The 23,179-nt window shown below is 42.6% G+C and overlaps 1 protein-coding gene across 2 annotated transcripts in view; it reads right to left on the bottom strand.

The window, feature by feature from the left end:
• Positions 1 to 14,553, bottom strand: part of MEIKIN (meiotic kinetochore factor) — a 637,531-nt gene extending 622,978 nt beyond the window's left edge. For both annotated transcript variants that reach the window (XM_069202007.1, XM_069202008.1), the window contains exon 1: positions 14,295 to 14,553. In XM_069202007.1, the coding sequence (XP_069058108.1) occupies positions 14,295 to 14,445 (151 nt within the window). In that variant the 5' untranslated portion in view covers positions 14,446 to 14,553. The remainder of the gene's footprint in view (positions 1 to 14,294) is intronic.
• Between the last annotated feature and the right edge of the window lie 8,626 nt (positions 14,554 to 23,179).

Below are 23,179 nucleotides of genomic sequence, written 5' to 3'. Positions count from 1 at the left end.
AACGCTGATTGTCTGTGATTCATACTATTGTATCAAGTCCTTTAATGAATATCTGCATTACTGGCGCCAGAATGGGTTCAGAGATTCCAAAGCTAACACCATCAAACACAGACTTCTGTGGGGGAAAGTAGCGATCTAAAGGAAACGCTACCAAATGTCCATATTGTACATACACTTGGACACCAGTGCATTGAAATAAACTTTGCTGGGAATACGCTGGCTGATGAAGTAGCCAAATTGGCAGTAGCTACGGCTTCTATTGCTGCAGTAACTCGTTCTAGAACGAAACCGGATGATGACATATGGGCTACCGTGAAAGCCACGGCTGAAGGCACGCCTTTACCAAAAGCATTCCCTGCTAAATATTCCTACCAGATAGGAGGCTTCCTTGATGCAGAAGTAAAAATACCAAGCATGGGAGTTCGAGTAATTCCAAATAAAGACCTTAGACCAGAGTTGATTAAAGCAGCACATGAGGGGGTTGCCTCTGCTTCTGCAGGTGTGGTGGCTACAATATAATCATTGCAAGCACGTTATTGGTGACCAGGTCTATATAAACAGACCAAGCAGTATGTCCTTTGTTGTGATATCTGCCAACAAATTAAGGGTTCCAATGGCAAACGTCCACCGCAGACACCCCTCCTAATTTTTAACAAACCACTACAAAGTGTGTACTTGGACCATTGCTGTCCCCTAACAGCAGACAGTGCATCTAAATACATCTTAGTTGCTGTCAACTCTTGCTCCAGATTTCTATGGGTGTGGCCACAACGCTCGGCTGACACTCAGACTGTTATTAAAGATTTGCAAGTCTTTATCGGCACATAAGCTGCAGCTTTCCACTCGGGCCAGGGCCCTACTTTCGCCTCAAGGGCATCCAGGGATGCCATGGCTTTGTTAGGGGTCCAACTCCATTACTTGTCTCCATTTCAGGTAAACAGTGTCGTGGAGCGACGAAACCGAGATTTAAAGCAATCCTTAACAGCCAGAGTATTAGGTATGGTTCGTAGTTGGCTTAATCCCCTGCATGGAGTCCAGAGAGCACTTAATAATCTGCCTAGAAAGTCCCGGGGGGGGGGGTGGCGGTTGTACTTCATACAAGTGTCTGCTTGGAACTCTATGTTCCAGATCTTGATGGCCCTGGCACGGAGATGGCAGAAACACCTTTTGACATAAATGAACGTGCCACTGTCTTATAGGAATTACAACAATTCCGTGATGACAACGCTTTTGCCAGTGCTGCCTCCGTAGGAATTAAGGAAGTACCAATGACGTCTACCGGCTGGATTCTAAAGGTTGGGGATTTAATACGTGAATAAGCTGATGTGAAAAAGGAGTTTGGTCCTTCCTATCATGTACCGGTCCCAGTCCTGGTAGTACACGGTACCAGAACTGTCATTCTACCACCGCTGCCTTTCAAGAAAACTGCATTGTCTCCATCGACAATGTCAAGTTACACCATGTGGCCGATCATGCCCAGCAGACCAAGAAGACCAACCAGTAGTACCCGAATCCCTCTCACTACTGGTCAAGATGTCCATCTACAAGTTTTGAGCAGCAACGCTGACACCTCTCCGAGCTTGGGGAGGGTGGGAAATGATCTTGCATTAGTTACACTAACATCTACTACAAGCAACACGGAAATTGCTGATCGATTTGACTCGACTTCTACACAAACGGATGGCGTCATTTACAGTGAAGCACCGCAGAGACCCCTACCAGTTCTCCTCCTTCAAATACGGCTCCAGTTTTTGCACAAACTGCTTCTGGATACTTTGCCAACATTAACAACACCTTTTTGGACTCATTTGCCTCTTCTACACCTGAAATGCCACAAACATGTAAGCTGATAAATTGGCTTAAAATCAAATTACTTTATTTTCCCGTGTAACTATCTGTGGCTTTCCTGGACTATATTAGTTTTCCTCCTTTAGATTGGCTTTTTTATTACTTTCTTTCTACTGATACATGGTCATTGCCTTCCTGAACGACCAACCGTTGAACTGGTGGATGAGGTCCTAAAGCCCCATTTTTCTTCTCACAAGATCTGCAGAGACATGTCTTTTGTGAACATTTCCGCTATACCAATTCCTGATGGGATTATTTGGGATAGAGTCACATTTGATATTTACGTCCCGACGGAGGTCATTCATATACCATATGTGTTTAAACTTTCTATGAACAATGTATTAATACCCACAGTTGTTTCTGATGATTGGGATGTGAAAACAGTTGATTCTATGTTGACTGAATTACAGTATTTTACTGTATTTGAAATTGAGGATGTTTATCAATCCAAAGAAGATTATGGTGACATGTTCTGCTATTATTATTATGGAAACCATTTTATTCACAGAGCAAGTACTCTAAAGGCTATATTTAATTACACACAATGGGAACATTGTCCAACTCCTCCACAAAGAAGTTCTAGAACATATTCTGAAAACTTTGCATATTTTTCTTAGCACAATGTTAAAAATGCTAAATCATTATTTCAATTTGGCATTTATGGAAAATGTATACATATTATTGACAGATACAAAATTCATTTATTCAGATTCCTTTGTTTCCCGGTTGGCTATAGAAGGCTATGAATATTGGTTGAAGTCGATTGACTTAAAAAGTGTGTGGGGTACAACAAATTGGCAAATAAGAGGAAAGGAAGCTTTGTTCAGAGCATGCCTGATACCTGTTCAAATGATATTTTTAAATGAAACTGAACACCACACAGGTTGTTTAGGCTTAGGGAAAATTAGGAATTTTAATGCGCCCAGTATTCCTGCCCCTGCAAAATTTTACAAATGGCAAAAGTATATAAATGCTACTGAAGATCAGCTCGATGAATGGGTCCAGAATGGCACGTTTAATGCTTCACTTTCACGTTTTGGTGGGTGATTATTGTGGCCAATAGATACTAATGGGTGTCAAACATTTTATAAACTCCACAGGGGGTTTTAGAACAAGTAGGCCTGACCCTCACTATATGTCATCTGAACATGTGGGTATAGTAACAAAATACAGTGTAGGGAAACTATGCCAGCAATGGTTGAAGGGTTCCTCACTAGATGCTGTTAGAGAACACCTCAGTCTCCTGTCTAATAACACTGACTTACATGATTTCCTGTTAGGCCCCAGAAAACAACGCAGAAGGCGCTTCTTATATGAAGTCTATAATGATATTTGGTAGCTTTCTCAACAAGAAGCTGTCGTCCGGTTAAGGCAAATAGATCAGGAAAACTTACAGAAGGCATTAGCTGTGGTAGATAATGGAATTAATACCCTGTCCGACCGGATATACACCTTAAGCAACATTGTTTCTTTTGCGATAGACATAGTACAAAGCAACATGTCCTCTTTACACCTCAGACAGAGTCAAATAAGGTCCATTATGCAGTTAGGTTGGACACTAGAAACACTGAAGGCAGGTCGCGTTCCCTGGCAACACGTTAGAGCAAGGGACATATAACTACAACTAATGGCTAAAAAAGAAGCTACTTATGTCATGTTAAATATTGAGAAATTAGAAAAGTTGCCTTTTACTGTGGCTGAAACACCATCTGCTGAGTGGTTAATACACAAGGTTATCAACCTGCCTATTTCAACACTTCAATTCACATCCTGCTAAAAACACATTCCAGTGGGCCGATATGAAAGGCTAGGAGATAGTTACAACACAAAAGGATGATGGACGGAGTGCTGAACAATGCAGACACTCACCCCCATTCACAGATCTGGGTTTAATCCATCGTTCTTTTGCTCACCATGCCACCCCAGTTTGGACCCAGCCATATGCAAATCAGTGACGTGGCAGGCAAAATAACGATGGATTAAACCCACATCTGTGACAGGGGGTGAGTGTTTGAAAAGTTAACACCCCGTCCATCATTTTGTTTTGTGATGCTGCTTTGTGTGCCCGAAGTGGCAGGGGTATGCCCCAACGTGGGTCCCTTGCTCGCTGTGCCACTGGATTCAAGCTAGCCTGGCTGATGAAGGGTGATACCCTGAAACTGGTCCCAGGATGCTTGTTTCCTTTCCAGGGAAGACCTGGCCTGGCAGTTCGGGCTGGACTGTTCCCATGGGGAACAGGGTCAAGACTGATTTGCATATGGCTGGGTTCAAACTGGGGTGACTAGGCGACCAAAAGAAAAATTGACTAAACCCAGATCTGTGACTGGGGGCGAGTGTTTGAAAAGTTTCAACACTCCATCCATCATTTTATTTTATTTTGTTTTGTGATGTTGCTAGGAGATAGTTACATCCATGAGGTGTGGGAGCTACCCATCTCGTACAAATGTCTCAGTGGCATGAAAGAGATCTTTCTTAGTGGTAGTAAATGCGAAACTTCTGTCAGCCATTCAATGGTTTGTAAACAGCTGTCCTTGCACGGGGTGTGCAACGCTTCAGCAGCAAACTTGGCTTGTTACCTGAAGGGAATACCAGGCCCCTTGATTAGACCGGTGTTCCAGGTGCTCTCGAATGGCAGCTTTGTTCTCCTCAATAGTGAGAGCTGTTGTGGAATGCCAGCCGGAATAGTTTATGTCGTTTCGGTCTCTAAAATTGTTACATGCTGCGGGAACTTACTTTTTCCTCCTACACGACAGAGGGAAGTAGCTGAGATTTGGCTCCATATCGCTACTTCAAATGTGAATTTTGACAAGTTGAGCAGACTCAAGGCTTTATTGTTTCAAAAACATGTGGTGCTTACATCTGCACACGAGACCTATGCGCTTCAGGTTGCAAGGTCATCGGCAGAGATACAGTCCCTTTAAAGTACTAACTTTCAGAGATACTATGGTGAACTCGTGGGATGGATATTTATTGCGTCCAGTACTACTGGAATTGCTAATTTCTTTAAGGGTGTTGACTCTGGTTTCGTTTACAACTTCTCCTCTATATTCGGCTTAATATCTTCAGCCGACCACTCAATATGCTCCAGTATTTTCGGGGGATTTCTGATCACTTTGGCTATAATAGGTGGCATTTTGCTATTGCTACACTCTCTGCACAAAGGTTGTCCCGCTGCAACAAGGAGGACTGAAAGTGCTTCCGCCAGCGCAGCTGTGTCGTGAACGCATGATGCAGTACTTTGGAGCATCGCTCCTGGAGCAACTGGAGTGTGACTGGTCGCTGTCATTAACCCCGGTTTTACATGGTGTGCAGCCCGTGTTTTGGTGCCTCTGGTGCTAGTTTGAATATGCACTGAAAGTATGTCTTTCTACACAGTGCTTCCTTTCATTGGACGCTGATCTGTTGATGGTCTCGCTGAGGGCTCGTTACCAGACATGCACGTTGAGGGTGAGTTTGCTACAGGAAGCTGTTTATGAGTTGCCCTTTGTAGATCATGCAGTTCTAAACGCACTGTTGGGCATACCACGGAATGCTGCTGCCTTGGCTGGAGCTCAGGCTTTGGAACACGAATGCTCCTTGGTTTTTCATGGCGATGAACTTCCTACTTTACCAACTTCCAAAGTGGAAGATTTCCTATCTTCAATTATCCCGGATTCAATTGGCAACTTTAAAACAGACTTTGACATTTGAAATTTGGATTTTCCTGACGCCACAATTAACATTTTAAATTGTCCTTTTCATACATGCTCAAGTGTCTTTTTAACTTGTCATTATTGTCATTCCCGTATAAATGCCTTAGGTTGAATTTTAGTAGCTTTTGTACATAATTAGGCTTTGAACAACCTTTGAACCGGCAAGGGGAGGGTGTTGTGTAGCCGTTTTAGCTGTAGTTTTAGACATGTTATTTTAGCAAACTAGGCCCTCCGCTGTGCACTTTAACCTAGATATGTTTTATTCTAGCTTTGTTATATTATTTTAACAATAGCTACATTTGCGGTCTTGTTTTATTTTCTCTATCTAGCTCTTCTTAGCCTAGGTCAGCACCCCGTTCTTAAACAAGACATTTCTTTCACTCTGTGCTTTCTCAAGGCTGCAATAAGATAGGTTGCTGGCAAAAGTGGTACTTTTTGTCTCCAATGTTCCCAGAAACATATATACTCTTACGTGGGGATCCTTTCTTGGAACATCAGGTGTTTTATTATAAAAACACTACTTTTGACCCATGTGCGTTAGAGGGATATTCCAGCCATATGACCATGACTGTATGCCGATTGCTGAATGCTTCACTGCAGCTGCTTATGTAGACTACAGGCCTCTTGATCAGGTATGAGGGATGATGTCTTCCCAGGGGGAACCTGAAGGGCAGAATTAGAGCTGAACATGCTGTGCTCTATCCTAGCCTAGGTAGGAACTATTCTTAAAAACTGTAGTGACAACATGGTAGCGTTATTTTTGTGTTTTACTCTCCTTGTCACAATTTTAATCCTGTTGTGCTTCATCGTCCTAGTTATTGCAAAACATGTTTTATCTAAGATGCAGTTACTTCAATAAAACCTTATTGAACTATACTCTACCTCTGACTGTCCTTGCATACGTGAGACTAATGTAACTGAGAGAAACGGATGAGATCTGAGCAACCACGATTCCCCAGAGGAGTCATTTATGTGTTGCCCAATCATCCCTATTCTTGGGTGGAGATGAGGCACTGCTAGTTAGCCAGAACAAACCCAGATTAGGCCGACAAGCATCACCTGGAGCGGTTTCAGACTCAGTCCCCCGCAGTACAGGTGATTCTGCTGCCCCAATACAGTAGTCTCATTAGGATAATGAGAACCTATGCGACAATGGTGCCTTGCGCTTCTTTCAGGAGGTGCGTGTGGGATTGGGGCAGGCCTACTACTAGCCCATAATGAGTTTATCTTGGAGATAAGAAGTACTTGGGCAGTGGGACAGGAGGGACCAGCCCTACACCACGGGCTACAGTGCATTCTTACACACCGTCTAGGTAGGAAAGCATTCACAAGGCTCTACACGACTCTGCAGGCTACTGATGCAGGTCATGCAGTACACAATAAGGTACAATGGTATGAGTACTTAGGGCGTGGTACTGTCAACCAAGCATTGGGGGATGGCCCTGGAGCAGATGAAGCGCATCTTCCCCAATGCCCACCTGAAATGTATGCAGTTCAATTACCTGTACCACACCTACCTTACAGCACACCAGTTACACAAGATGTTCCTAGAAGTGGCCCTGTGGTGCCCGAGCTGCGAATATTAGGATGCAACTTTTCCCCGTAGGATATGGGAGTGCCCTGATGCTGGCAAGAGTGTGGGTGCAGGCGATCGAGCACCTATCAGCAGTGGTCGATGTGCAACTACCACCTGACCCCTTGCTGTGCCTGTTGGGGAATACTAAACGAACGAAACGCACCAAACACCACATGAAACTAGCAGACCTGGGCATAGCCCTATTTAAGAGCTTGATACCAATGACCTGAAGGCAGTGCAGCCACCCTTGGTTGGAAGTTGGCTCCGTGCGGTACACGGATTGGCAACAGCTGAAGATGACACCATTTTACATGGTTTACAGCTCCTGGGGAGGAGGAGATGCTGCTATACTGTGGAAAAAACACATGTGCTGAAACTTTAGGACAAGTTACACATCCTTGCGTATTTACTGACTACACCCACTATTTCAGGGTTGCATCAGCATAGGCTGTGCCCACTATGAAGGGTCCCAAGAAAACCAACGGGCACCTATAATCCATCCGATGCACTGAACGGCTGGCTGCAAAGTGTGCCCTACGCTTGTCGCCTCTGTCACAAATGCTCCTGTCCTTTTTCTTATTCTAGTTACATGGACTATGATGTTACGCATCCCTATAGCCCATGAGGTCCTGGTTCATTGTTTACAATTTATATTACCATAATTATGTTTTTGTTTTTTTTGCTCCTATTAGTTTTGCTATATTTGGTGCCACCTTGGGAAATGTATGGACTTAGCTCATTTCTTTTGTTGTAATGTTGAAACAGCAAGTTTACATGTGCTCCTATTGCTTTTCCATCTGCTTGTTGCTATACGTCTATACTGTTACAATTGGTGCTTCCCTACGTGCTGACATGTTTGCTGATACATGATTGGGACCTGCTGTTGTAATATAAGAAAATGCCAATAAAGAAATATATTTAAAAAAATAAAATAAGACACATGAAGGAGTTATACCCTTGGCCCATCATTGTGACCACCGCTCCACCAGTCGGTTCCCCTCCTTTTATGTGGATGCTACACCCCACATTGCGGTGCTCGTCTATTCACCTCCGTCCTGATGAATACCTTATGCTAAGTAGAGGTTGAAGCGTTGTTGACTACAGACCAAAGACAGTAGGTAGTTATACTTAGGATCATGTTTCCATAGAAAAAGTATTTTTTGACTTGCCTGTATCTTTGGCACCGTTTGATGAATCTTCACAAACTTTTCAAAAAGCAAAAGGGTACCGATGATTCTTCTTGTGCACAGAAAGTTTCAGGGTGATCTCTCGAGGGTGGTGGGCAGGGCAAGCAAAAAGGGGGGGGGGGGTCTAAAAAGTTGTGTTTCCATGTTAATTACCATAGGACCTTTGAACACGACTACAGCCCAAACCACTGGATGGAATTATACCACATTTGGCAGAAAGCTGGCTGTCAATACGCAGATTGTCCTTTGGGGACTATACTAGGTCTATACATGGACATTATAGTTAGGCTCATACTTTAAACGTACAAAACCATAGAACCTCAGCTGGTATAGTTATCTCATGTAACTATAACTCATGCCCTAAGGTAACTTTAACTCGTGCCCTGGCCATGCACTGCTAATTACCACACAAATTATGGCCCTCATGACATCTTTGATAACATCATGGCTAATATCATGGTAATATTTGCAGTAAAACTTTTGAAGAAAAAACTGTGCTTGGGCGTGGGCTATAGTTACCTTAGGGCATGAGTTATAGTTACTTGAGATAACTAACTAGAACAGTTGAAATTGTATGGTTTTGTATGTTTAAAATATGAGCCTATATATAACGTTCATTATTTTTTTTAATGAAATATATAGGATAAAGTACCCCCTGTTGTACATTATAAGGATATCCAAAGTCACCGAGGAGTTCTATAATCACACGACATTTACTAGGTTATGGAACTCCAAGGCATGGGGTATTATATCCCATACAATAGATGGTCACACAATCACCTTTCATTACCTTTCCCACAAACCACTTAAAACACTGATGCATAGCTCTTCCAGAAAGAGAGAGCATATTTGCAAACATTCCGAATAAAAATAAAACCACTAATAAATATTTGTTGCAAAAAGATAATAGAAACAGCTCAATAGGCAGTTTAAAAAGAAGAAAAAAACTGTTGTAGCTCAGAATATGTAGAAACATGCAGAAAGATTCTAACTTTCCTATCATTACCTAAGCAATGAAGAAAATAATCATTTTTTTCTGTTAGCATAAGCTAGAAAAATAGAGGCAGAAGAAAGAAAAGCAATGTTTCATTTTTGTTGCGTTAAGGACCTGCTCCATGACCTGACCTATCTTTCACCTCAGCTACCTTGTGACATCAGAATACGACTACAATAACTTATTACAGCCGAGTTCGGAGGTCTTTTCTTTATAATAGGTGGCCGAGTGTGTCACTGGGCACCAATTATAAAGAAATGAGAGATGTCCATTTATATAGGGATACCATAATTCTGTGTGTGTGTTTTTTTAGTAAAAAGTATCATACCTGGCATATACAGAAACATTAGACTCGCGGAAGGTAAAGGGAGGAATACTTGCAATAAGTCTAACCACTGGCAATAGCTCAACGTAGCATGCCACCCCATTGTTCCTTTGGCCACCATGCCACCTCAGTTTTATATTTTTGCAGCAGACGTTCTAAGTGGCAAGGCTATGTCCAGATTTGTATCCAGTGCTCACTGTGCCATGGGACTCAAACTATACCTCACTGATGAGGCCTCAGTAGGTAAAACCGATGTGGATTGCTTGTGTTCCTATCTGGAGGGGACTTTGGCTGGCAGTTCAGGCTGGACAGTGCCTACTGGAGCAGGACCAAAATTGATTTGCATACGGCAGGTCCCTGTCTAGAATGGCATGTTGGGCGAAAAAGCAATAGCCCATGGCCCATACCAATTACCAATGGATGAGATTAATTCAAGCAATCATCCAATCACCTTGTTTTTGCATGTATGGAAACATACCACATCCATGTGTTTTTTTAATCATCTACACATCCTGATGTGTCTTCTCACAACTTCTATATCTCCCTCATCCTGACTGATTTTTAGCATCTATTTTTCCAAAACAATACAATTTCCTCCAGTCTCCTTCATGCAGGAACATAGCCCTGTTAAAGCTTGACCCACCCCAATCTTAGTTCCTTTGCATGTTCTCTGCAATGGTCTACCAGATAAGTTACGTTTTCTTTGAGTCCAGTGTGCCTAGATGTGGTAAACCGGATACAAAGCATCAGAGACGTTTTGAAGGAAAATGAAATGCAGTGTATGGATTTTTTTCTATGGGGTGAAAGTGTCCAAAGGCGATAAACTGGATGTAGTGCTTTTTGGGAAATTGAGTGCAGTGTTTCTGGGAAAATTGTAAACTAAGTGTGATCAGAATGCCAGTTTACGGTACCTGTCTTGTTGTTCACAGATATCACCCCTTAGATGTATGGAAACCTAGCACAATCATGTTTTCAACATTTACACATTTATGTGGTTTCTTTTGCGGGGTGCCAGACCGCCCTTTTCCTGCTTGGTTGGACGGGACAATGCACTAAATAAGACAATGGTCAGTGTTTCTAAATCGGTGTTCTCTGGGTCTCCAAAGTTTGCCTAAGTGTGGAGGTAAGACTTATGGATTTTCAGTATATTTGAGCACGGAGGATATCTGCAGTATTTGGGCCCAATTGTCAGTCAGCACCCAGTGAAGCCTAAAACCTCTGACATGTCTGAAAACTAGAGTTTTCAAAGAGATCACGGTGATGTGGCTTTCATGCATTCCAACGCTTTTTCTACCCAGAATTCTCTGAAAATATCAAAGCATGGATTTTAAAAAAACGATCACAATTTCCTCACTTTTCTGTGACAGAAAACTCAGGAACTTCAGGAAAATAACACAAATCCTACTGTCAATGTTCTCACACTTCTCCAAATAAAAACAGTACTCCACATGTAAATGGCTCTACTGAACAGAAGAGGAATAGTCCAAAATTGTGACCTGGTGAAGTTCACATTGAGTTCACGTGGCCACAGATTTGGTGCGTTCCTATCAGGTATAATAGTCACACAGCCAAAGTGAATTATATTTTTTATTGGTAAAAGTGTGGGCACTTGGTGGGACTTTTTCTGTTCCCCACAAATTCTGGAATTTACCATTACAGAAATGTGGAGAAATTAAGTTTTATTTTTCAGCTAGTTTCTGACTTTTGCAGGGCATTCAGTGCAAGAACCACTGGCCGCATCTACATAAGCTCCTCTAGGCATCTAGTTTTCCGAAATGGCTGCGAAAGGTCTCCGAAGTTTCCAACTGAAACCAGGACAAAATATTGAAGTTATCAACATACCGAAAATCGACCTAATTTCAAGTGTCTACTACTCATTCCAGACATATTATTGGGGCTTTCTCTTAAGTGCCCAGTCTTTTGTTCTTTCCTGACAGAAGACCCCATATTTCCCTCTGCCTTCCTGTTGATACCTAAAGACAAAGCCTGTGAATAGTGCAATCCGAGAAAAGTAAACAAATGTTTGTATCTGCTAAATTTTAGTCTCAGAGCGGACTATTGATATATACAAACGTTGTCTGCATCTTTAGTACAAAAGATAAGACTGAAACATCCAGCCAGTGTTCCAAGGTTTCTCTACCAGAATATTAAATTCTTCCTCACTGGCAACTGTGAAACTCTTTAGTGCTCCATGGTTGGGGCCTTGACTGCCAACTCCCATTTGCCCGGTTTGAGCACAAGAAACCTGGGGACTTCTACACTCTGGCTAAAGAAGCTACCCTGAGGACTTCCTTTAATGAACAAACAGACCGACAGTTTAGGAAGGGCGTTAAAGGTGTCCTTGAATGTGGACACTGCCTAATAGAGGGAAATAGTAAAGAAGCAGATGCTGCAACTCAGGTAAGATATACACCACTCATATCCAAGGGTCTGGCTTTGTGTTCAGGGTGTCCTTACTAACCATAGGTGCCCGTGGGGCCTTCCTAAAGATTATTAGCATGGTTTGCAGGTATACAGCTGAAAGAAACTACAGCACAGAAGTGCGAGGCACTGACTGAACTACAACAGAATTTCACAGTTTCAATTTGTAATCAGGAAGAAGGCATTCCCTGTCATCACAGAGGAAAGTGATTCACAAGAGAATATCATATCTGCCAAGATACCCAAGAAGGGCTGCTAGCTTTGTTTCTGTAGACGAGGCTTCTGTTTGGTCCCAAAGCACAACCCACAAAGCCAGGGCCAGTGTACAGCGAGCAGCATGACCGGGAATAGCCACTTCCTTGCTTGTACTGGCAATGTCTACACTCCCCTGACTGGGCGTGTTCAGACATCCATACAGCAGTCCCTTAGGATGAGCCAGGACAGACATCAGATCTCCACAACCTCAAGCGGTGTTGCCCCAAAGATAAGCGCAGGCCCAGCCTGTGAAATACTAACAGCATAGACAGAAGGCACTTAAACTAACATGGGAGAGGGTGAGCCGTCTTATCTCATCAAATTTGATCTTAACCAGTTCCCAGGAGTGGAAAAGAGCGAAGTAGAAACTGTTCTCCCAAGGCTTTCCTCAAGAGGACAAAGTCCGTTTTGCACATTTAATAACTAAACTCTGCTCTAGAGGAACAGGGACTGTTCTCCTGGTTGCAGCATGACCCTTAAACATGATGTCAGTGTACAGTGTAGTGTTGCACAAAAAGGTACAGTAATTTTCTTTTTCATAAGTAAAAGTATAGGCTGGAAGTTGGGATATTCAGGCCAGCTTACTAAATAGGCAGGAATTTGCTACCAGGAAGATCAACTGCAAAAGAGGTTTAATGGTGTTCGATTGTGCGGTCTATTGCAAAGTTAAGCTCCTGGACACCACTGGTAAAATGATCACATTGGCACAATGAGCCCAGACACTCTAGACTACCCAGGGACTCCTAAAAGTTTGGGAAACTAGTGAACTGAAAGCAGTTTCCCTGGTCTTGTTATGTGAAACTGTCACTCTAAAAAAAAACCTTGGTAAATCCCAGTCAGAAAGCCTCAACACATAAACACACTCGAGAAATACCCAAGTTGAGGAACTGCTTTTGAAATGGACCAAAAACATTAACAGACCCAAGAGCAGATACCAGATCAAGAACAAACAAGAGTGGTACAATTACTGATCCTAAGCAATTGATGTATTTCAGTTCACCTCCCTTTTAGGTGGCGCTTACTACAGGGCTTGCTCTGTCTGTTGCGAGACATAGTGTGGCTTACCCCCCCCCCACCCCCCCACAATCACCACCACTATCAGCGTTGTTTCTCCATTTACTTGCTCGTTTACCAAAACAAAAATCTATGCACGTTTTATATTGTTCGGATAAATAACTAAAAACAAAAAGAACAAATAATGTGGCCCATTTTATAGGTGTGCGCGTGCAAGGTGTGCGTGCTGACAAAATGACAAGGGCAGCTTCCAGGGCTTTTGTTATTGTTGTTTTGTTTTTTAACTGCATAGAAACCCAGCCCACATTTAGGTTGCACATACAACTGAGTTTCCATAGTTCACTATTGACATTATAGTCAGGACAGAAGGTGGTAGGAACGTTTGTAAGTACCTGTGATGAACGCTCCTTAATGCAGTGATGCATTCTGATCTACTAAACTTCAAATCATCCGCACATATAACAAATACACTTTTTTCAAATGATAAAATACGTAATCATATTTTTACACAGTATATACAACACGTTCATGGCTCAGGTCGTAGAAGGGCTCTTAGAGCCAAACCATGCCTTTGGATCGGCTCGACTAGTTAGAGGTTTTATTAAAGCAACTGGCTGATTTTTTTGTACTAGAAATGAACCGATTTCGGTCTAGGCACTTTTTTATTTATATGATCAATCTGAGTAAAGGGCGTCACTCACACCCTACAAATGAATGAATGGAGCAAATAGACCATATTCAGCCGGCAGACTCTCGGTTTTGTAAGCCGTTTTGGCTGTCTCCCTCCTGAAATTGCCTCTTAATCAATAGAAGTCAATGGGAAAAATATATTCTCCCGATTATTTTTTTTTTATTCTCCTACCTATTCTGAAATGTTGGCATGCATGGGGTATGTAAACACAGCCATGTGTATGACTATATGCGCCTCAGGATGTATGATAACTCAAGAGCATACACAAATATATATATATATGACTTGTACTTTTTGAGCGTCGGGTCTCCGTCGCAACCACCACATCAAGTCGACCAACTCTCTTCAGGGGCAGAAGTGCCACGGGCACGGGAGATGAGCACCGGCCAATCCCAGCTCGCTTTTTAGTGGCGCTGGCCCTCCGCAGCTTCAACGCGTTCATTTTGGCATCAAGATGGGGGTAGGAAAATCAGACAACTCGACCTCAAGACCCGACCAACGTACACAGCGTCCCAACTATAAGTGCCTCCTGCCTCGAAGCCGCGGGTCAGACAACCGTTTCGGCCTGGATCACGTGGGCAAGACAGCCCTAATTAGGTAGCCGGTGGGGAAGAGGGTGCCTGTCAATGTCGGCCTGGTCCAATGGAAGACAGGTGGGTGGGTTCATTGTGCAACGTCGGCCTGTCCCAGAAAATCTTACAAAAGCTGGTGATATACACTCTGATTCCTGCTGGATAGTGTTCAATGTTCCGAGCCAGAGAAGGTGGTTTGCGTTTTCAGAGTTCGGATTTGGGCAGATTATAGATTTGGAGGCTGGGTAAGAAACTTTGAGGCAGAAGTTTGGGGTATTCGGGGCTGGACTTTACCGAAGGTCCTACTTTTTTTGATTGCTTGTTTGTGACTTTTCAATTACACGTGTTACAGTGTGTTATACTTCCAACCTTAACGCAATTAGGATAAAAATTATGCCAATTTAGTGAGACAGATTTCAGAAATTAGCCCCTCCCTGCAACACAATTGACTGGAAATAAATTTAAAACTGATGTAAGGCTTCTAAAGGGCATGTCTTCAGAGTTTTCAAGTTCCTCGTGTCAGTCAGCCAAATAATCTTTATTGGGCAAAATCATTGCCATAAAATCACAAGTGAAACAGTAACTGTTCATTAAACCCAAAAGAAATAAAAACAGCCAGAACATTAAAAGCAACAATTACTTAAATTACCATTTACAATGACAATAACTCATACCAATTGCCTATACAAAGGGCAAATCTAATAAAATTCATGACTGCGCAACTATTTCCATGGAGACAAGGTTCTTCAAAAGTTTCTAAAACTGGTCGTTCTCAAACAGGGAATTAAAAAAGCTTTTCTATGAGATTCATATAGAGGGCAAAACATCATAAAGTGACTTGTGCTTTGTTTAGTAGAATGGCTGGAGTAGCACAACCACACTGCACAGGAAACGCAAACTTAAAATGTATCGGATCTAACCTAAAAAAAATAGCAAAGTATGATAATATACATTTGTGAACCAAGATAAATAAGGCTCTGTGTAATCTGTTTTCACAATCGAGAAATACCACTCAACTGTTTTCAAGTTTAAAATATTATGCAGTCTTTTAGTCCTAGAAAATTCCACATTATATTGTTTTATCAGTGTCTTGGCATCCCGTCACATGTGTTCTGGATCTAAAAAAATATCAGGGAGCCCAATCTCAGCCAAAACTCTTCACATACTTAAGACATGGTAATTTCTCCATACCGTGTAAAGCTAAGCAGTCCCTAATACAATCTCTAGTGAAATTCCCTTCAGCATTCAACCAACATTTAGCCCAAAGTAACATAGGCAATTTTTAATCTGATCCTCCGTATAGGTGAAATCCAATTGCTCATGTGAATTGAAATTAGCAGTGTTTTTAAGAATAGCCAAAAGGCAGCTTGCAAAACCATTTTCAACGCATTGTAAAGGTTCTACATCTTGGAGGCCCCAGATGCGTAGCTGCAGAAATGCATTTGCCTTAAATAAATTTAAGCATTTCTGGAAGCGGTTTATGTCTTAGACTTCATGCAAAGTGAAAGATTGCCTCCAAGTTCTTTGTCATCTGTTGAAATTTTATTTCAACATGAGCTTTCCAGGCATTGCTAGAGCTAAAAATGATTCCTAGATAGTTAAAGGCATTTGTTCTTTGCAGAGCAGTTCCCCCATCGTGTGAGTCATAATGTTTTTAATATTTTGGACCACAAGACATTATGAATGAATTATCATGATTTATTTTTAAATGTTACCCCTCCATAAAGTCACCAAAATAATTAATTAATAGTTGCAAACTCTTTGAAGTGCGGGCTAATAAGACTGTGTCATCTGCATATAAAAGTATTGGAATTGCACATTCTCCAATCCTAGGTACATCAGCAGCAACATGATTCATGTGGTCCAAAATCCCATTAATATAGACCAATTATAAAAAGTGGGCTAAAATGAATCCCTTTCTAACCCCTAGATCGATTAATATGGGATGACAATTCTCCCTGGGGGTCATACCTTACTGCCATTGTTAAAGCAGAAATCTCTGCTATATTTTAGTCACAACAGACCAGATAGTAGATTTCAAGCTATAGGTCGATGAACCATAACAAACCTACTTTAAAGAAAACGTCAGAAGCATCAAGTCAAATATCAAACAATACACCATTATAAAACCAATGAAGATACACCAAGATCAATGCTACCATTAATAACCACACACGTTTATTAAGAAGTTAAAATATTTATTTCCATATATTAACAATGCTAAAGTCACAAATATTATTCGCAAGTTCAATTGATACATGTAAAGAAACACTAAAGGCTGATTGAGTCGGCGAATGAACCTAAGCTTAATCAACGCAATGAGAATTTTTATTTCAATAGAGAATACACAAAACCATAGCAATAGAATCTGAGCAAGAGAAATTGAATCCATTGAATCAACAAACGAAAAGAGTCAATGAGTACTCATGAGTATGAGAGTAACACTCACTAACCACTAATTAGCATTAAAATGTTGGGCTTAAGGTAAAAGATTTAGTAACATGAATTTAAAAAACATCTATCTATGGCGCTATGAAAATAGCAGCAGTATTAAAACAGTAGCAGTTGGTACCTGGAAAACAAAAGACAAATAACAACACAGTTAATACATTTACTTAATCTCTAAGGTAATCAGCAACAACTTCTACTTCATCAGGAGGACAACAGAGTCAGCATCAGGACAGGAACAAGAAAAGGGGGACGGTTTAGAGTTTGGACTATAGATTAATAAACCATCAGAGCATTAGTTCAGTATTGAACAGACATAGTAAATTTAGAAATTAATAAAACACCAGAATGTCAGTAGACGGACTGGCAAAGCATGAAGTGTCAAAGTGACAGATCACACCAAATGCATAAAGTGAAGTCTCTGGGACCCACGAAAAATAAGAGTTCCAAACCAATGGCAACTGAACATTAAATTAAACTCACAAAACAATTCTATTGGGTAAAAAACCTTATACCAGGAGAAAACATCGAATTACATAGACATCAGCTATCAAGAATACACTAAAGAAGGTACAAAAAATATTTGAAAGTCACTGATTGGCTTCTACACTATTAACGTAATTCAAACTTCTACAAAATGTATCTTGCACACTTCCTTCTCTGGTTGCGATCTGTAGGCCCTTTTGTTCGGCATCTTCCGAATGCGCTGTTGCTGGACAGTAGCTACAAAGATATGGAAACATTCCTCCACACCATTTCCTCAAGAGAAATACATGAGTTCGAAACATAACTGCAGACAAGTATGCAAATTCAATGAATGAAGTCTGTTATACAACGGACATGAAGTCATAAGCATGGAATACACTAGAAACATTTAATACAGTGGCCATGCTCTTCTTCAGGCCCAGCAGAGACCAAGAAATACTCTTATTATTTCAGCATTTATTTTAGCAGAGAACATGTTCTTAAAGAGACAGAATATTTTCCATTACATCCTTAATTCAACATTAGAAAACATATGCAGGCCTTTCAATCAATGGCGGCCACTAAGTAAAGCACTATTTTCGTGCTAACATAAATTGATAGCCAAATTATTTTACTCATTAGTACATAGTATGACTATGAAAAAACAAATTATGATCGTTATTTTTCTGCTCTCTCACTATTCTTAGGTCATAATGAAGGGATCTAATCAAAGTGAGCAAATCATGTTCAGAATCCATAGTCTCTATTATAGCCCATAATTTATCCCTGTTTACTAGGTCAAAAGCGCAAGACAGATCTATAAAAGCCAGGTGAATGGCAAACTTGCTGATAATAAGATGCAGATTTAATACTTGTTCCATAGTACCCACCCCTGGCATAAAGCCAAACTGAACTGTAATTAAAGCCTTGCGTTCGTCAACCCATGTTTCTGAGTGAGCCAAAATTACCCTCCCCAATAGTTGAGCTATTACATCTATCAGGGAGATTGGCCTATAACAGGTTGGCAAGGATCTATCTCCTTTCTTAAAAGTCGGCACAAGAGCAGCCAGTCGCCAGGAATCTGTAATTTTTCCATCAACTGCACTTCGAAGCGCTATTGTTAAAAGAGGGACCTGTGGTTTTATATCTGTTTTAAAAAGGTCAACCGAACCCAATCTGGGCCCAGGGCTTTACCAGAGGCAGAGATATTTAAAGTCATTACAACCTCCCCCACGTCAATGGGTGTTAAAGGTACTGGGGGAGATTCTGCCTCTTAGGCCTCACTACTCTATGGTCCCAATACACTAGATTGAAAAACTCCCTTGTAATGTGCGACCCTTTTGGCTTCAGGGTTGTATGATTCCAACTTTGGGCTATCGGATTCTGCAAAAAAAAGGGCGATTTACAACCTCCCAGAACTTTACGTTGGTTTTTGTAGCAGCTGCTGCGGTTAAATCCTCCCATGTTAATGCCCTGATTTCTTCTTTTCTAGCCTCCAAAATGATTGCCCTACTAACCACCTGCAAACATCTAAGAGTAGATCTTGAAGCACTTAGCAGCCGTTTATGGCCCCCAGAGCATGCCTTATTAAACCAGCGGTAAATAGGAGTGGACCTAGGGGGATTACGGGCTGTCAGGGCTTCACTAACTACAGAACATATTTTATTAAAACCGTCTAAGACAGTTGAATGAGTAGACTCCTCTGACAAGCACTTTACAGTCAGATTTCTATTTTCCTGTATAATTTTAGTTAAGAAAATAGATTGATTCATTTGTTCTCATTCGATCCTGATACCGTTATTCTTAATAAAGGACCAGTTTTGCTTGGACACTGGAAGGTTACATTGAGTGTTAATATTTAAGAAAGTGCAAACCGGATTATGGTTGCTTTGGGACAATATTATATTCTGACATCAAATGCCGAGTATCAGCTGAAATAATTACAAAATCTATCATACTGCCATTTATCCCACCAGAAAAGTTGGGGATTGTCTCTGTCCTGAAACCCCCCACCCCAACGGTTCAAGTATGAACAAATCCAATTTGCAAAGCATCATATTCAATGCATCTCCCAAAGCATTATGTTTGAAGTGGACCCTGTACTTAACCTTGTCATCCCACCAAACTCCACATGCATTTGTCTTGGCCAAGTCACATAGTTGAACGTTGAAATCCCCCAGCCAAATCACAATTATTTTCTCCCTCGTATTTAATAAAAAACTATCCAGAAATGTATCAAACTCTCGAAGGGCTCTATGCACGTAATTGCTAAAAATGCTATTATAGAAATTTACTATCAAAATGTCCCACTTACCCCCCAAAGAAATCAGGGAAACCAAGAATTGCAGAGTTGACCGCACTACAGACATTTTTAACTTATCTAGTCTTCATGAAACAAAGGTGGCAAGGCCACCCCTGGGTCTACTGGCCGTCAAAGGTATGGCTGGTTGGATCAAAGAAGAAAAGCCCTCCAAGTCCAAAGGACCAACCATCCAGGTCTCTTGCATGCAGATCACATCAGGCATACCAACAAAACGTAACCAGTCCTGATAAAACCTTTCCCATGCTCCTGCTATATTCCACGACATAATGCTCAGGCCGGCATTTACTGCCACCCGGTTTTGACAGGGTTATAACTGGGAGGCAATAGCCACACCAGCGGTGAATCTAGTTTGCTCTTTATGCTCGTCTTGCTCTTCTATCCCTTCTACTTGGGCAGCTTGGTTACATTTCTCCTGCATGGTATATTTCTCCTGCTTGGTATGTTCCAGGTTTGGATTATCCCTATCTCTAGCATTTTTGGCAGAAGGAGCACTCTGTCATTCGTCATTTTGATCCAGGGAGGCAAAGACGCTAAATCTATTTGGGGTTGAAATATACATATCTTTACCTCCTTTAAAAGCCCCCTGGGAGCGGCAAAGGACAAAACGTACTTTCCACAAGTTCTAATTCAAATAACGATAGAAGAAAAACAAGCAGAAGGATTTTTATCTCACTTTGTTTCACCCCTCCCACTCTTACTCTGGCATGAATTTCCCCCACCAAACTTGGATTGCAAAAATTAATAACAATTGTATCTCTTGGAGTTACTTGAGATAGGGGGCCAATTCCTCCCACCCACCATGCCAGAATGATCTCCTGCATCAAATTTCACTGACCCAGTAAATTGTGTGATAACCAGTGAGCCGCCTTATTCATTAGGGCCTGTGTTGACTCAACTGCATTGTCTGCTGAAGGTGAGAGATTCACCAAAATAACTACATATAGGCCTGCTGCCGGGGTAAGATGTATCACAGGTAACGTATTTCTTTCCTTTTCTGGTTTCACCTGCAAGGCCAACCGTTTGGACTGAGTCCCTCGGCTATCATATGGTGCCTGGGCGTGTTTCTCCTAATATGGCGTATACCCTGTATTGGGACCTTTGTTATCTCAATACTTGTGTTAGCTTTTACTACGACATCTGTATCTGCCAAACCCCCACCCCTCCAACCCCACCTCTTTGTAATTCCCCCAGGATGCTTGGAGCTGGTAGGGCAGGTGACACTTTTACGAAGGTCTTTCAAGACTTGTAGCTCGGACTCTAGGGCCGCAAGACAAGTAAAAACTGGGCCCCGTTTCAAGTCCAATAAATCATCAAGTGGGGGCGTGGCCAAGATGGCGACCGGAGCAGTTGTGTAAAACACAGCTCCGTCGCCCAGCCCGCACAATTATCCTGCCATCGCGGCCCTTGCCCCCCCCTGGGGCAGGGGGTAGTGTCCGTTCGAGAGACCCCGAAGAGCGGCTTCAACAATCGGGACCGGGAGCGCCGCGATCCTGAAGAAGCAGAATAAAAAACGCCGTTGAGGCCCGCGCTTACCTAGCAGACCTCGGCGTCTGCCTGGCCCAGCTGAACGGGGCGGCGCTCCGGACGCGCCGGAGCTGTTACCCGGACCCCATCATCAGCAACGAGGTGAGGGCTTGACGCCGCGACCCCGCCGCGAGGGTCGGAGCCGTCCGCTAGCCTGCGTGGGGCTGCCTGGCGCGCCCGGGGCCGGCTGAGCCCTCTCGTGCATAGCCCTGCCTCAATGCACGGTGCGCCGGAGCGCGCCTGATTAGTCCGATTTCCTTTTACCTGCTGGCAACCACTGAGCTCCCGCGCTCCGCCCTGAGGCACTGCCCTACAACCGAGATCTGCAAAGCACAATATAGAAGCTGTTGATGGCCCGGGAGGCAGCCCGAGTAAAAGATATTACCGAACACTTGCAAAAACGGAAGCCGCCATTTTGAGAGCCTCAGACCTAGCTGGGAGTGTGTTCTTATAGCCCAGGAATACCGCTTCTACCCAACGTCATTACCCTAAACTCCACTGCACCTCCATAGAGCATTAGGGAAGCCAATCTGGATGAAACCAATGTAGCTGGTGCAACGGTGCTACGCCAGTGACAGTGTAAATTGCGCACGTATTACTGGGCCGCAAGCAGGGCAGATAAAAACATTAGTAGTGTCTCCTGGCGATACTTCCCGAGCTGGTGCTTTATAATACGCACAAACACAGCCCCTGCCTGACCTGAAAGCGACAAATATACGCCTCCTCAGCACCACTATATACGGCTGACACTGCTAACTGCAACTTCTTTAAACAGCAGGCTAACACTTCTAGCTGCTCCTCCCCCAGCTAATCGCCAGTCGCAAGATCCGCTTGACCGGCTTGTCACATCATCAGATTTGGTAGCTTTCATCGGAGGGTCCTTCAGTGTAATACTAACTTACAGACATTGCCGCATCTCTCAAATGGTGAAACTAAAGACCACCCGTGCACCTCTTGCCAAAATGGATCACACTACAACACCTCCTCTGGAAAATCATCCCAATGCACAATCAACACTACAGAAGTTGGAACTAACCTTGCAATCACATACTTCACAATTTGAGAAAATCCTACAAGCTATTCTAGACACTAAGACCACCTTGGAAGCCAAAATAGGCTCGGTAACAGAAGAACTCAATATTCTCCGCACTGACCAACACGCTCTAGCTGATAGAGTATCTGAACTTGAAAAAGACACGGCGTCCTTACCCAGCTCTATGAAAGACATGCAACTACAGCTAACGCAGCTGTCAACAGAAGTTGATCTCTTAAAACGTAGAACAGAAGATGCAGAAGGGAGGTCTCGCCGTAACAATATATGCCTAGTGGGATTCCCTGAACGCGCAGAGGGCTCCAGCGCGGAACTGTTTATTGAACAATGGCTCATAGATACAATCCTTAAAAACAAAATCCCTAAGTTCTTCTCGGTTGAACGTGCACACAGAATCCCAGGCAGACCTCCAACACCTGGTTCGCAACCACGCCCTCTGATAATAAGACTCCTTAACTACCGCGACAGAGATCTTATCCTTCAATTATTCCGCAAATCAGGCCCAGTGTGCTACGAAAATGCTACGATAACAGCTTATCCAGACTTCACAGCAGAAGTGCAAAAAAACCGCAACTCCTTTTACCAAGTTAAAATATGCCTTCGCAAACATGATATCAAATATGCACTGATGTTCCCAGCCTGACTTCGGATACAGGATGACTCCCGCTCTCTCTTCTTCACCACCCCGGAAGATGCCTGGACCTGGCTACACGCCAAGGGCTTGGTGGACCAGTTAGACGCAAGCACTCAAAACGACAATAGATCCCTCTCCACGCCATACCGTAAACAACGC

The sequence above is a fragment of the Pleurodeles waltl genome, chromosome 7, assembly GCF_031143425.1.
Source record: "Pleurodeles waltl isolate 20211129_DDA chromosome 7, aPleWal1.hap1.20221129, whole genome shotgun sequence".
NCBI classification, from domain to species: Eukaryota; Metazoa; Chordata; class Amphibia; order Caudata; family Salamandridae; genus Pleurodeles; species Pleurodeles waltl.
The sequence above is the reverse complement of the archived record's forward strand: the minus strand, read 5'-3'. Positions and strand labels throughout refer to the sequence as shown.